At 39.1% G+C, this 14012-nt stretch overlaps 1 protein-coding gene across 4 annotated transcripts in view; it reads left to right on the top strand.

The window, feature by feature from the left end:
- The window catches only part of LOC122808798 (rap1 GTPase-activating protein 1-like), a 1319062-nt gene that overhangs the window by 1294249 nt on the left and 10801 nt on the right, over positions 1-14012 (top strand). For 3 of the 4 annotated variants that reach the window (XM_044079845.1, XM_044079848.1, XM_044079847.1), the window contains one exon: positions 3274-3342. The exons of the other annotated variant lie outside the window; for it this stretch is intronic. In XM_044079845.1, coding sequence (XP_043935780.1) covers positions 3274-3297 — 24 coding nt within the window. In that variant the 3' untranslated portion in view covers positions 3298-3342. The remainder of the gene's footprint in view (positions 1-3273; positions 3343-14012) is intronic. 4 annotated transcript variants of the gene reach the window in all.

The raw sequence follows: 14012 nt of genomic DNA, 5'->3' as shown, positions 1-14012 counted from the left end.
CAATAGTGACACCCCCTCCCAGAGTAGGCACACACTAGCATACTCTCCTCAGTCAACCCTCTGGTTTTCTGTCACACACTGGTCTTGGATCATTAGCAGCATAAGCAGACATCTTGCCCCTCACCAGCAGCTAAGTCCTGTGGGATTTGCAGTACAGTCACTTTTTCTTTAATTTTGTAATTTTAATTTGCTTATTTATTAAGTTTGCTAACTGGATGGGGGGGCTCGTCCAAAGACCATTTTAGCCATGATCCAAGGCACATGGGCAGACATAAACAAATTAATACAACTTAAAATAATTATAGAACAATAAACTCAAAATCCAGAATAGACTATAGTTACTGAGTAATAAAGTACCGAAGATTATAGCAAACCATACCAACACAATGTGCATAATTGCAGTTTTCAGTAAGAAGTCCAATTACTGTCTTTGCCTAGCTTGTAAGAGGGCAGCTAACATTAAACTGATACAAAATTAGCTAACGCAACAAAAACTGTGGTAGTTGTAGATATCAGCATAGAAAGATATGGAAAAGAAAAACAACTAAAAATGACACCAGCAAATGATAGAAGTAATTATAGGTTCTTAGGCTATATGCAGCATTAATATACAAAACTAAGAATTAGAATTAATGTAAATGGAATTCAGCTGTGTATAAGGAATGAAAAAATCAGCACACATTTTTGTTTCACTGATCCTATTTTCTGTACACTGCCTTTTCTTGAGAATAAAAATGTGCTTCAAAAAAAAAAGGATAGTGAGTCTTTAGTGTATATATAGTGTGGATTACACACTCTACTGGGGGAGAGATCCATTCTCACAAAATTGTACTCTCCTCATGACAAGGAATCAGAGCTTTTGAGTTATGTTGTCTGCTTTTTTTTTTTTCTTTTTGTTTTTTGGTTGGGGGGGAATGGCTAGTTACATTTTGTGTAATCTATTAATGTCGTGTCCCAGTTGTCAAGCAAAAGTTATAATCATACTCTTTGTTTTCATCACATAACCCAAATCCCCAATGACTAGCTATGTAAACCTCCTAATCTCTTCTTTGTGAATAAAATTGAAGTATTCATTTAGTCATCCTGACTTTTCATCGTCTTTTTCTGGTCATGCTCCAGCCAAAAATCCAACTGCCAATCATTAGCGGACCAGAATTCTGCTGTGGTGACCCCTAACTGGGAAAAGCCGAAAGACGAACAACAACAACTGTTTTACATTTGTCTGCCTCTGCTCCACTGTGTATAAGTGAAAGATTGTTCCTAGCTCACTGGTTGTAATGCTACCTTTTACTTACCTGGGGCCTTTGCACTTTAACATGCATTTCCTGCCTCCTTCTGTTTAAATTAGTATTGTATTATTTCTTACTTCTTCTGTGTTTTTTTATATTTCTTAAAATATGTAAATTTTCCATAACATTTTATGTCATCTCGTTGAAAATCACAGTGCTCATTTCCTTCTTTTTGATCCCCAGATCTGATTCACACACAAGCATGCTGCTTCTGTTACTGCAGGCTTTATGAATCTCTTGTGTTCTTGCACAACACTCTCATGCCTGTCTAAAGTTTTTCCTGTGGCAGTTTGCCCTTTTGAAGTCCAGAATCCTCACTTTTCATTAGCAGGTTTGTGTAGATTAACAGGCTGTGAAATGAGGTGCTTGGTGATATCTTGCCCCAAAATGGCTACTGGAAGCATAGTTAGGGTAAGATGAAGGTGGCAACTGCCCTGAGTGCAAACTGTTGGGGGGGTGTGGTCAGCCAGTCGTGATCACTCATAAATGCATACCGACTTTAAATGCTGGTATTGCATTTGCCATCAAACCTGAGTACTGTAGCACTCTCAAACATAGCTAGGGCAAGGAGAAAGGGGCAACTGCCTGGGGTGGAAACTATTAGGGGACTTGATCAGCAGATCCGGATCACTCTTTTAATGCATGTTGTATTTGCTTGCAATCAAGCCTGAGCATTATAGTGCTCCCTGTGTAGCAGTTTGCTACAGTTTAAAACATTTTTCTTTTTTTTTTAACTGTAGCATTCTTTGCAGTGTATAAATGTTACCAACTGCTTGTCACAGTGTATCAAACACTTTGCTAGTGTTTAAAACATTTCTTTTTTTATCTAAAACGTGAGTTCTGTAGTAGTCTGTGCAGAATATAGGCTGTAGTTACAGTCTAAAACATTTATTTTTCAAAGAAACTACTTTTATAAGTAAAGCCAAATTCCCAAATGCTCCTCATATTGTGTATGACCATAACATATTCTTACCACTATACCTCAGTCCCAAAAAATGCTATCATCATCATCATCATCATCAGATGTTCAGGTAACTCTTTTATGACCTGTTATAGTAATCACCCACCAAGATTATCATTAGCATTACCTCCTGAGTAAGCTCTACTGAAAGTACCATATTACAATAGCCCTATCAAGTTAAATGCAAGTATTGTCATCAATGTATTCTCAAAAAGCTGTGTAATTGCTATTGAAATCTATAAGGTCCTACTATTACAGCACATCTCAGGTTAATCTGATATTCAGCCATGAAGCCAATAAAAGCTGCATCATCGTCAGCTGTGAGACTCACATTTCCATTACAGTCTTATCATCTAGTATGCTTGTCAACCACCCCTCTGTCCCAGTCATTGCAGTTATCAGTACTGGTACAGCACAGGTGTTGCTATTACATTACTCCAAATTAAGCAATTCCATGCAAATCTTAAAAAAAAAAAAAATTGTCTTATATTGCCATCTCTGAAGAAATCACACAGTTGCACTGACTCGTATATTTTAATCCTGGAATCACCAACAGTGTCACAGAAGTATAAGATGTCTCCAAACCAGCAAGAATTCAAATTATTTCTTTAACCTCTTCAAATGCTGTTGTATAACTCCCCAGAGATACAGATCTAATTCAAAAAAAGTATAAATTGCATAACTTAGCCTGCTGTCCTTTGTCTTCAGTGTCTGATCTCTTCTTTTGAATACCGAAACATACAATTTTGGTGGTGGCAGAAAAGGTCCACTTGACTTTTCTCAAAGGAAATTTCTGTCTTTAGATTTACATACAGACATACTTGATTAATAGGACAATTTACACATTTAACTGTACACAAAAGAAGTGCACATACAAACAGAGTACTAAATTGTATGCTCTGAAGGAAAGTCACAGTCTTCTAATTAACTTTTTAATGTGTTTGAGTGATTGGTTGACTAATAGCATTCAGCTAGGCTTTGTTTATACAGCTGTTTAAAAGAAGCCATCTCCTTGTTCCACAGGCCTCCATTTTGTGCTGTGTGTGATGTCATCGCTGGACTGCCTCTCGGCGCATGCTGGGTACTGCACAGGTAATTCATTTTGGGCTTAGAGCACAGTATTCTATAGAAAACTAAAATATCCTGCACTTTTACTGAGCTTCAGCCAATCAAATCACTCATGTGCTGAACCATTGCATTTAAAATTAGCAGTTAATACATTAATATTTACATGTCATAATTAATCAGGTGCACTACCCAGCATGAGCTGTCTATTATTTAAGACTAGTGCAGTAAAAGTTGTAAGGGTTCCTCTCGCTAGTTTTACAATCCTTTTCGACTCACCCTCTTTATTTTAAGGTAGTGACAAATATTACTAATCAAGGAACCATATTGGACCAGAGCAGTTTTTACACCAGTCCAAAATATCAGGCAAGCATGACCTCTATGTTACATAAAAGTTTGCTCTAAAGTTGCTGGTGTAACAGATATGTAGAAATATCAGAATGGCAAGTAGCCATGGTACAGAAAAAACCCATACTGACATTTATTTTATGGAAAACCCATACTGACATTTGTTCTACAGTAAATCCCATGCTGGTGTTTGTTCTACAGTAAAACCTATACTGACGTTTGTTCTACAGTCTACTGATGTCTGTTTTACGGTAAAACCCATACTGACTTTTGTTCTACAGTAAAACCCATGCTGACGTTTGTTCTACAGTAAAACCCATACTGACATTTGTTCTACAGTAAATCCCATACTGATGTTTGTTTTATGGTAAAACCCATACTGGCATTTGTTCTACGGTAAAACCCATACTGACGTTTGTTCTACAGTAAAACCTATGCTGACATTTGTTCTACTGTAAAACAATACTGATGTTTGTTCTATAGTAAATCCTATACATGATGTTTGTTTTATGGTAAAACCCATACTGAATTTGTTCTACAGTAAAACCCATGCTGACATTTGTTCTACAGTAAATCCCATACTGATGTTTGTTTTATGGTAAAACCCATACCAACGTTTGTTCTACAGTAAAACCTATGCTGACATTTGTTCTACAGTAAAACCCATACTGATGTTTGTTCTACAGTAAATCCCATACTGATGTTTGTTTTATGGTAAAACCCATACCGATTTTTTGTTCTACAGTAAAACCTATGCTGACATTTGCTCTACAGTAAAACCCATGCTGATGTTTGTTCTACAGTAAATCTCATACTGACGTTTGTTATACAGTAAAACCTATACTGGTGTTTGTTCTACAGTAAATTCCATACTGATGTTTGTTTTATGGTAAAACCCATACTGACGTTTATCATACAATAAATCCCATACTGACATTTGTTGTGTGGTAAAACCCATGCTGACGTTTGTTCTACAGTGAAACCCATGCTGACATTTGTTATATAGTAAAACCCATACTGACTTTTGTACTATAGTAAAACCTATACTGACTTTTGTTCTACAGTAAACCCCATGCATACAGTGATGGTTACTTATGCTTTAGCAATGGCAAAACTTATAACAAGCACAGCTGGTGTTGAGTGTAGAAGTATCAGTGATACAAACAGCAGGCAGAGATAGTCAATGGTGGATGACAATGGGGGGGTGCTGGTACAAACAATAGTGACAGTTACTAATGTCTTATATCAGAGGCATAGCTAGACTGGGGTGAAGGGGACAGCTGCCCAAGTGCAAAGTGTTTGGAGGGCAATCAGCAGATGCTAATTGGTCTTAAGTGCATTACCAGCATTTGCAGTCAGAATTAAAGTGCTTTAGCTCTCTGTGTGTGGCATGAACTGCTGAAGCTGCTTGTTACAAATGTAGCAAACTGTTTTGCTCCTGTTTAAAAGGACAGAAAAGCTCCATAGCCTAAAGATGAAGAGGGCTCCAGATACTTGGGAGACATCATTGGGTGCCAAAATAATTAGGTATATATACCATTGTGCAAGATGAATTTACTCGGAACTTATACTTCAGATTAACAGTTTTCAGTGTATTTCTGTTCAATTAGTTTTGTTTACTGGACCTTGATGCATTAATCTCAGAAATAAACTGTTGTCTTTGTCAGCTGCTTTGTGATTTCAGCCAGTGTCTGTCACTTGTAATACCATTCATTGCTGCTTCTACTGAGCAAATTTCAGTTTTTAGTCCTGGATTTATAAGCTAGGACTTCCATTGATTATGTGACAAGTTCTGTAACATCATTGTTTGGTCTGAATGGATTTTAGGTGGTTCTCTTTTTATATCTGGAGCAAGGCTGGATCTACTGGCTTACCTTCAGGCTGTGCATGTTGGCCTTTTGTTTTTGGTACATCATTGTTAAAGAAAATACAGATTAAGTCATTAAAAAATTTGTGTCCGTTTCTTTGGAAATATTTATTACATACACAAATTGCTGACTGCTAATATGTTTGACTGCTTTTATTAACTATATCATGATTCATGCTTCTTGGTTCTGAGTTTGTCAAGGTTTAGAGTTATTGCCTTGTATTAACTTAATAAATCGGAATTTATGTATTATAGATTCTGGGGTGTGAGAAGAAACCTTTAGGTTTAAAGGTTCATAGGTGTGTACTAGGCTAATGGCCCAGGAGCCTTTACAAGCCTAGCCCATAGAAGTGCCATGGCATCATGCCGCCTGACATTAGTTCCCAGTGCCTCTATCAAGTAGAGCCACTGCAGTGATCCCTGGGGTGAACTTTCTATTTCCCATCCACTCATCAAGATTTCTCTTGAAGAGGGCCAGTGAGGTGCTCTGCTTGACATGAGTGGGAAGTCTATTCCAGAGCATGGGCAGTATCTGGGTTATGAACCTGCCCCTCCAGCATGTTCTGTTGATTGTGGTAATGAGATTGAGGCCTCTGGAGCATGTCGTGTGGAGGGATTTGGATTTCTTTAGATGTAGCATTTCTAATAGAGCTGGGTCAGACATGGCTTTGTAAGTCAAGCAGAGATCGCCTCTTAGTAGACGATATGAGACAGAGAATAGCTGGAGTTTTTTAAGTCTGTCCATGTAGGACATCTGTTTAAGGCCTAGGATCCTCTTTGTGAGGTACGTTTGTGGCCTTTCCAGATGTTGCATGTGTCTAGTGAGGTACATGCCAAATGGGGCATTATACTTGATGATTGGCCTAATGAGGGAAGAGTAGAGAGAAATGATGACCTTTTTCTTCCTGGATGCAAAACCCTTGGTAATGAGATGTGCCATATAGAAGGACTTTCTGACCACAGTGGCAACGTGGTGGTCAAAAGAGAGGATGCTGTCAACCTGTGTCCCCAGATCTGTTATAATGCCTTCAGTGTTCAGTGGGCTCTCATCGATGTGGTAATTAGTGGGAAGTGAGTTTTTCCCAAAGGGGATGACGATGCATTTTTTGGCATTAAACTTAAGGCCATGGCTTCGACACTAGTCATTGGTTTCAGCAAGGCCTTTCTGTAGGATGTCTACATTACTTGGGGAGTTAATTATGGCACCCAACTTGCAGTCATCTGCGAACCTGGTCAGTCAGAGTCCCTCCGTGTTGGCCTGGACTTCTGAAAAGTAGATGCCAAACAGAAGAGGACTTAGGACTAATCCCTGAGGGACTCCACTCGTGACTGGTCACCAGTCTGACTTGAAGTCCACTACTTTCACACTGTGGGTTCTATCTGTGAGCCAATTTGCAACCCACCTAGTGATATAGGGATTAATGCCTACTTTAGTGAGCTTATCAATAATTCCTGAGTGGGGAATGGTATCAAAGGCTTTGGCCAGATTGAGGTAGGCTGTATGAACTGCCTTGCCCTCATCCACAGCTCTGGTGACAGACTCAGAGAAGTCAACCAGGTTGAGCAGGCATGATCTACCTTTCACAAAACCAGATTGCGTGGGATCTAGAGTTTGGAGATTCCCTATATCCTTGTTAATTAGGGCCATGATGATGCATTCCATAGCCTTACATATCAGCCTCGTCAGGCTAATGGGGCGATAATTCCCAGGGTCTGTAGTCGCTCCCCCTTTATGGAGAGGGATGACTGTAGCAGTGCACCATTCGGTAGGGACAAAGCCTGAGGTGAGGCTGTGACTGAATAGGGCACACAGATGTGGTGCCATTTCACTTTGTAGTTCATGTAGAACACATCCAGGGTTATTGTTGGGTCGGTTAGGTAGTACTCATATGAATTATTTATTATAAATGCAGGAACTGCACTTAAAGAGACCCAGATAGTGACTTATTATATCATAAGGCTTTGTAAAGCTTTTAGCTTGGCAAATTATAGTTTTTTATTTTGTCAGCTATATGAACGTATGACCTAAATTTTATATTTTTTGTACTGAATCCCTGCCCCCCCCCCCCCCCCCCACAGAGCTGAATTTATTTACTGGATCACATTAGTGCATTTTTTCTTCTGAGATTAATTTTTTGGGAGATTTAGATCTTTGCTAAAGACCAAGACTTTTGCATGCCCCTTTCATGGAGGAAATTTAATTTTTAATTTTCCTTTAATTTTGGACCACAAACCCTAATCATAATAGGGTGTGCTTACAGATAATTGCAACCTGATAAGTGATTTTCTATCTTTACTCTAAAGCCTGTGCACTTTGTTGGTCTGATTTGGAGTGACTTCATGTTAAATTAATTTAAAGTTAAATTAATTTGAAAGGACTATTTTATGTGTCTGGTGTTATATTATATACAGACTAAACTCAACTGAAAGCTATAACAAAGAGCTTACTACTCTGAGAACTTCATTGCATAGTTATTGTATTTGAGGTTTTAACTGTGAGGCAGATATTAATGTAATAAATATCAAGTTCCATTGCAAACTAACACTGCTTTTGGCAGCATATTTAAAAATGGCTCCGGTATAGATTATAACTGTACAGTGGCCATTACAGAATTGTTTTATGACAGGGACCTCTGCTGGCTCTTCTTCTTTTTATGTCTCCTCAAATCCCAATAGCAGTGCATACTGCCAATGCACTTAGTGGCACAACAGGTTGCACCTTCAACACCATCTTTGGTGCTAGAAGACCAGAAGGCTGAAGGTTCATTTCCCACTCCAGATAATTGGATTACTGACACTGCAGTGAACCATTAGGGGAATGCTTCACTCCTGGGTGTGCCTGCCTTCAGATGAAATGTTAAACTAATGTCTCATCTGTTTGAGTGGGTGGTAGTTCAGGTTGCAAAATATCCTATAGCACATATCAAAAAGATTAGGGCAAGTTCCCTGATGCCCTGACCAAATTTCTCCTAGTAGTAGAAATACTGCTTTGGTTCTCCACTGAAAAGAGGACACTAGCCTAGTGGGATTAACCCCATCAACAAAGGATAGATAAATAGATGGATAGATAGACAGATAGATAATAATTGTTGAAGAAAGGAAATTCAGATGAAACACAAGGGCTAACCAATTCCTAAGGTTAGCATACAGGAACTGTGAATACCTATTCACATTAGGATTACTTATCACCAACCTGATGTGAAATCTCACAAGTAAAGTGGCTTTCCCTGTCTTCATGAGTTATCCAGAAAGTCTGCTCAACGCTGCAGTCCTTTGGGTGTGATTGTCTTGCTATTGGTGCCTTATAATGCATTGTATATGAATGTGATACCTGTCTACAATGAGCTAGCTGCAATGCATAAAAAGGGCACTCACCTAACCTGAAATTTCAAATGAGTATAGTAATCTCAGGATAGTGGTAGAACCAGCTTGATTGCTTGCTTGTAAAACCACCATTTAGTCTACTTCCAGATCATACCTTTCCACTGTACAGATTTTCACAGAATGCCTAGATTTTTGTCTTATATTTTTGGTCCATTTTTCATAAAATTGTGACTTTCTGGTAAATTAGTGGCAAATCATTAAAGATTGAAATTAGAAAATAATGACAGACTTTTGAGTTTTAGACTTCATACCCTTCAGAAAATTCATGCTAATGCAAAACCTGTTATTCTATAAACTTTCTAAGTTTGTAAGAACAATATTTAAAAATTGTACCTATTTGTACCACTTTCATGGCATTGTCCAGATTTCTTACTATAAGAGGTTGAGAGGTATGTCAGATGGAGTTCCCACTCATTAGATCTCCTGATCTTCAATTGTTCAGATAATGGAATTTAAGGATCATCATAGAAAATGGTCTAACTCTTTTATTTTACCAGCTCCTGTAGGGCTGTAATGCAGAAGATCCTGCCAATAGTCAGGTTGTTATGAGTATTCTTTATTTATTTATTTTTATTACTTTTTTGGTCTCTGGACCCCATGCATACTGGCCCATCCCCCAGTGCCATATGTCCTTGCTGAGTCTACCAGTTATATTACTACCCCCACCCCAGATTTACTCCAGTATTTCTGGGGCCCACCATGGATCCTAAGGGTGTCCTGTGGGCTCGTCTCATCTGTACTTCCATCTGGGGGGGCAATATTTTTTGTTTATGCTCTTCCCAATCCCTTGTCCTGCTCTCATTGTTTGCATTTGAGGACAACTCTCCTCTTCTGGACCATTCTTCTCTTTAAAGAGAGTAACATTGAGCACCCTCCCACCAAAGACAGGCAAAACCATCCCTTCCTTCCTGATCCATCAGTCGCCCAACCAGCTAGTTGAAACTGGGTCAGCTGGGCCATGGTCAGGACTATATCCCTCTATTAACTTGCCATTGTTTATGTGCTTCCAGTCTTTACCAGGGTCCATAAGTCATACTGGCTGACCATGAGCTTTGAATTTTATCACTGGAGATACACCTGCTGTCCTGAGGACAAACGTAGGCATTATGATCATTATATTTGATTTATCATGCAGAGAGTACAGTTGTGTAAGTAAAGTTACCATGACAGTAGATCCTCAAATAGGTCACTGTTGCAGTAACATATGGTTGTATGGGATGTAGCTTGACAATTACTGAATGTCCAGACAGTATATAAAAGCTTTTGGCTGCCTTTCATGTGCACTGCATGTCTGAGGAAGCCTAAAGGTGTACCAGTAAAAAAGGAGAAGTACAGATGCCAAAACGTAGAACATTCTTCCCCCTATCTGTAAGGGAGGCTGTCAAGTGGAAGCAACCTGGCCAGGTTGCAAAATTTAATATTTATATGCTACAAGATAAGATTAACAGGAGATAAAGAGATATCACCCTGGCAAAAATGTTATCTCCAGAAAGGAAAAGAAAACACCAAATTGATTTGGGGGGTGCTGGGAGGGTTACAGTACTGCTACAGTGATGTATTCAGATGTCTACTGTTAAGGTAAGTTTACTTACACATCCATACTATGTTCATTATTAATTCACTGTTGCAAAAGCATATAGCTATATGGGATGACTGCCAAAGTAAATATAGCCAGGGAGGAGGACTGAAGGTCCAGTCCTTCCCCTGGAAAACGAGTCAATCCTGTAATGTTTGGTGAAGGTGTGCTCTTTCGTTGAAGAGCTACCAGGAAAGGGGGTGTGGATGTAACTGTAATAACCCAATATCTACAATGTAGCAATTGGGTTATTACAAGGAAGTGTTTTTTTTTGCTTTTTGCTCATCAACAGAAGAGCTAGTGGGTAGATGGGGTGTGGATATAACTGCAATAACCTGATCTGGTTATAACAGTGAACTTTTTGTTTTGCTCTTCAGTTGAAGAGCTACATGGGGTGGGGGTGCTGGCTTTTGGTTTTGGGCCAGGGCACTGACTACACCTCTGTGCTGCACATCCTGCTTAACAGGGATCAAAATTCAGTACTGAGTATGGTCTGCTCTCCCCACTGTAACAGTTCTTTTTTCACAAAGTTCAGCACTGGTTTTGGAAAAGATAGAGGATGCTGATGATGAATACGTCCGGACTTTGGAAACCATTATATTTTCCTCATGTGTAGTCAGGCTGGTGGAATCACCAGAATAGTGGAAGCTATGTACCCCCAAAATTCTGAGATACTTCCTTGCAGTAGTCTTTGTTTAAAAAGAAAAAATGCAAAAACTGGTGATTATGAAAAGTAGTTTTATTTAGAGATTGACAAGCCATCAGTACGGATTTGTCTAGAAGGCAACATAGAAATGTTATTTTGTGAAAATGAATTAGAGATGACTTATTTAAAGTGAGATGAAAGCTTATGCTCTAAATCAGATCTTTGACAAAAAAAACAGAGATTCTTGACAGCTTTGAAAACAGACTGAAAAAATAGGGTAATCGTTTAAATAGGGAAAATGTGACTATCCTTTAACCTGCTAAAAGCAAATACTAGTGCTAGACACTTCGTACATACCCTTGGAGGTGTGGAAAAACCAAAGGGTAAAGAACTGAGCTGAATATGTGAACAAGAAACAAAAAACGTTAAAAGGAAGCTGAAGTCTCTTATATGATGATAGGCATCTTTTAGGTACAGAGTCACAGAGCGATAGAGGAGGGGTAAGAGGAAAAAGAGACGAGTGGGCATTTCACATTTTGGAACTTTTATGAGAAGAGTGAGGAAAGACAAGTCCATTGCAGGTTTACAATCTCCCTCTTTTTGAGGGGATCTAGAAATATCCTTGAATATAATCACTTTACTTGCTGAGGTTTTAGAACTGGGTCTATGACACCTTGAGACAATATACGAGAAAGGACGAGAAGGGAACAGATGACTTTGGTTTTCTGGTTGTGGAGGAGCTCTCAGGTTTGAGAGAAAAGAGTACTAATGACACTTGTATCCATTCAGGACAATTTGTAGCACCTATGAATCTGCTGTGATTTGCTTCCAAACAGCAAAATTGAGAGAAAGACTGCCTTGCAAGAGTTATGAGATGGCCAGGATGGGGAGGGGGTGGAACAGCAATATAGGCAATTTTCTTAGGCTCTAATTACACAGGGAATGCACCTCCTTTTTTCTTTAAACTCCCATGCCACTGCTTCTTGTACCTTTTCCCCCAGGTTTCTGTTGTGATTGTTAAAAAAACTTCCTGAGAAAGGAACCAGAACTGGAGGGCAGTCTCTGTTGTACTTTGGAATAGGTGATTAAAACATTTGTTTGATCTCTTTATAAGTTTCCCACTTTCATCAATTTTATTTCAAAACCTCATCTGAAGAGGAACAAAACAACACCCCTTTGTCCAAGGGAGCATTATGTATTAGTGCCTTTACATCTTATGGAAGATGTTAACACTGACCATGTTGCAACTGCCTGAAATACTGCAACAGCCTCATCATATGAACACTTTAAGGAATGCATTGTTGTTTAGGAGACAGAATAAGTCATGCTGAGTAATGAGGATTTACTGCACAGGAGGGTAACACAGCAACTGGTTCATTCATCTCTGCAAGCAAAAGTTGCCAGTAAATATTTGGCCATATGAGCCTGAAAATTAACTGTCCTAAAGGCTAATGCAGAAGATGTGCAGACTTTTTTTATTTATTTTATTTAACATTTGTTAATCGGGAAAGTCCGACTAGGAACGAAGCCAATTTTCAGTGGAGGCCCATGGAGAAACACTCAAGACGCATGTCTTTCTAACGTGGGAGGAAACCGGAGCACCTGGAGAAAACCCACATGAACACAGGGAGGACATGCAGAATCCACACTGAAGGCACCCTAGCCGAGAGGTAAACCAGAGGACCTCTTGCTCTGAGGTGACAATGCTACTGCTGCACCACTGTGCTGTCCATACCTACTTCCCCATACCTATCAAAAGCCATTCATCCTTGTCTGAATGCACAGGATTATTAGTCATAAAGTTGCTTATAACTAGTTTCCTTGGCTAAAGAAACTGTAGATGGGTTACAAAACAGGAATCTGTGGGATTGAGGTACCTTGTAAAACCCTAGCAGACTTTTATGAGTGCAGGAGACTGACTGTAAAAGCACAGGTAGCATTGAAAGCATCCTCCAGAGTACCAGATGTAGGGGAGATGGGCAGAGGTTTTGGGGATCCACTTAAAAATGTTCATAGTATATTTTTTGAGTTTCAATGATTTAGTTTTCTTCTCATCGGAAAAGGTGTTTCATTCTACATATGGTGTCTAAAAAAGAAATTTCTTGATTAGGAGAATTTGATGACACATTATCCTCAGACACTGACTAAAGAGTCAGGATAAGATGCCTGTGAGGCATGGTCCAGTCCAGTCTGTTCTACAGTCAGAAGGGGAAGGAGACCTTTTCCTTTTTAAATGAAAAGAGGCTGAGGAAGCAGATTGCAAAGACTGAAAGGCTTTAAAATCCCTTTAGCAATGCTGTACTATCCCCCCTTGGCCTATTTTCCAGATGGGGTTGAAGGAAGAAAAATCTGTTTATCGGTTTTTGAATTTTCTTTTGGGAGAATCAAATGTTATGCTACTAGTTGAATCTAATGTATGGACTACCATCCAAGATCCCAGTAGTTATCCCCTCACTATTACTTAATTAGTAATCTCTGGCTCTTCCAAAATCACTTCCTACTCTTATCAGTGTTCCTTGGAGCAGCACCAGTGGTATTAGAAGGGAGAGACAGATTGTCAAAGTCTCTGATGAGGCCACAATGGAGACATCCACTGGGGGACTTAGAATAGAGATAGAAGGCAAAGCCACTTCAAAAGCCTCTCAAATAGTTTTCTTTATCTTAGAAGTCAGAAGGGAGGTGTCCAAGGTAATTGAGCCACATCTCACTGATATTTTAATGAGTCCCTTAAGCTATTGGTTCCCAAGAAATATGTTAAGGCTGCTATGCTGACTTCTTATGGTCTTGGGAGTAAAGGACAAACAGATGCTACAAGAAAGAATGTCATATGACTTCCCAAGACAAAACAGGCTGCCTGTGTGAATAATTTTCATAAG

Source organism: Protopterus annectens, chromosome 8.part0 (genome assembly GCF_019279795.1).
Source record: "Protopterus annectens isolate FY-2018-M chromosome 8.part0, PAN1.0, whole genome shotgun sequence".
NCBI lineage: Eukaryota > Metazoa > Chordata > Ceratodontiformes > Protopteridae > Protopterus > Protopterus annectens.
The sequence above is the reverse complement of the archived record's forward strand: the minus strand, read 5'-3'. Positions and strand labels throughout refer to the sequence as shown.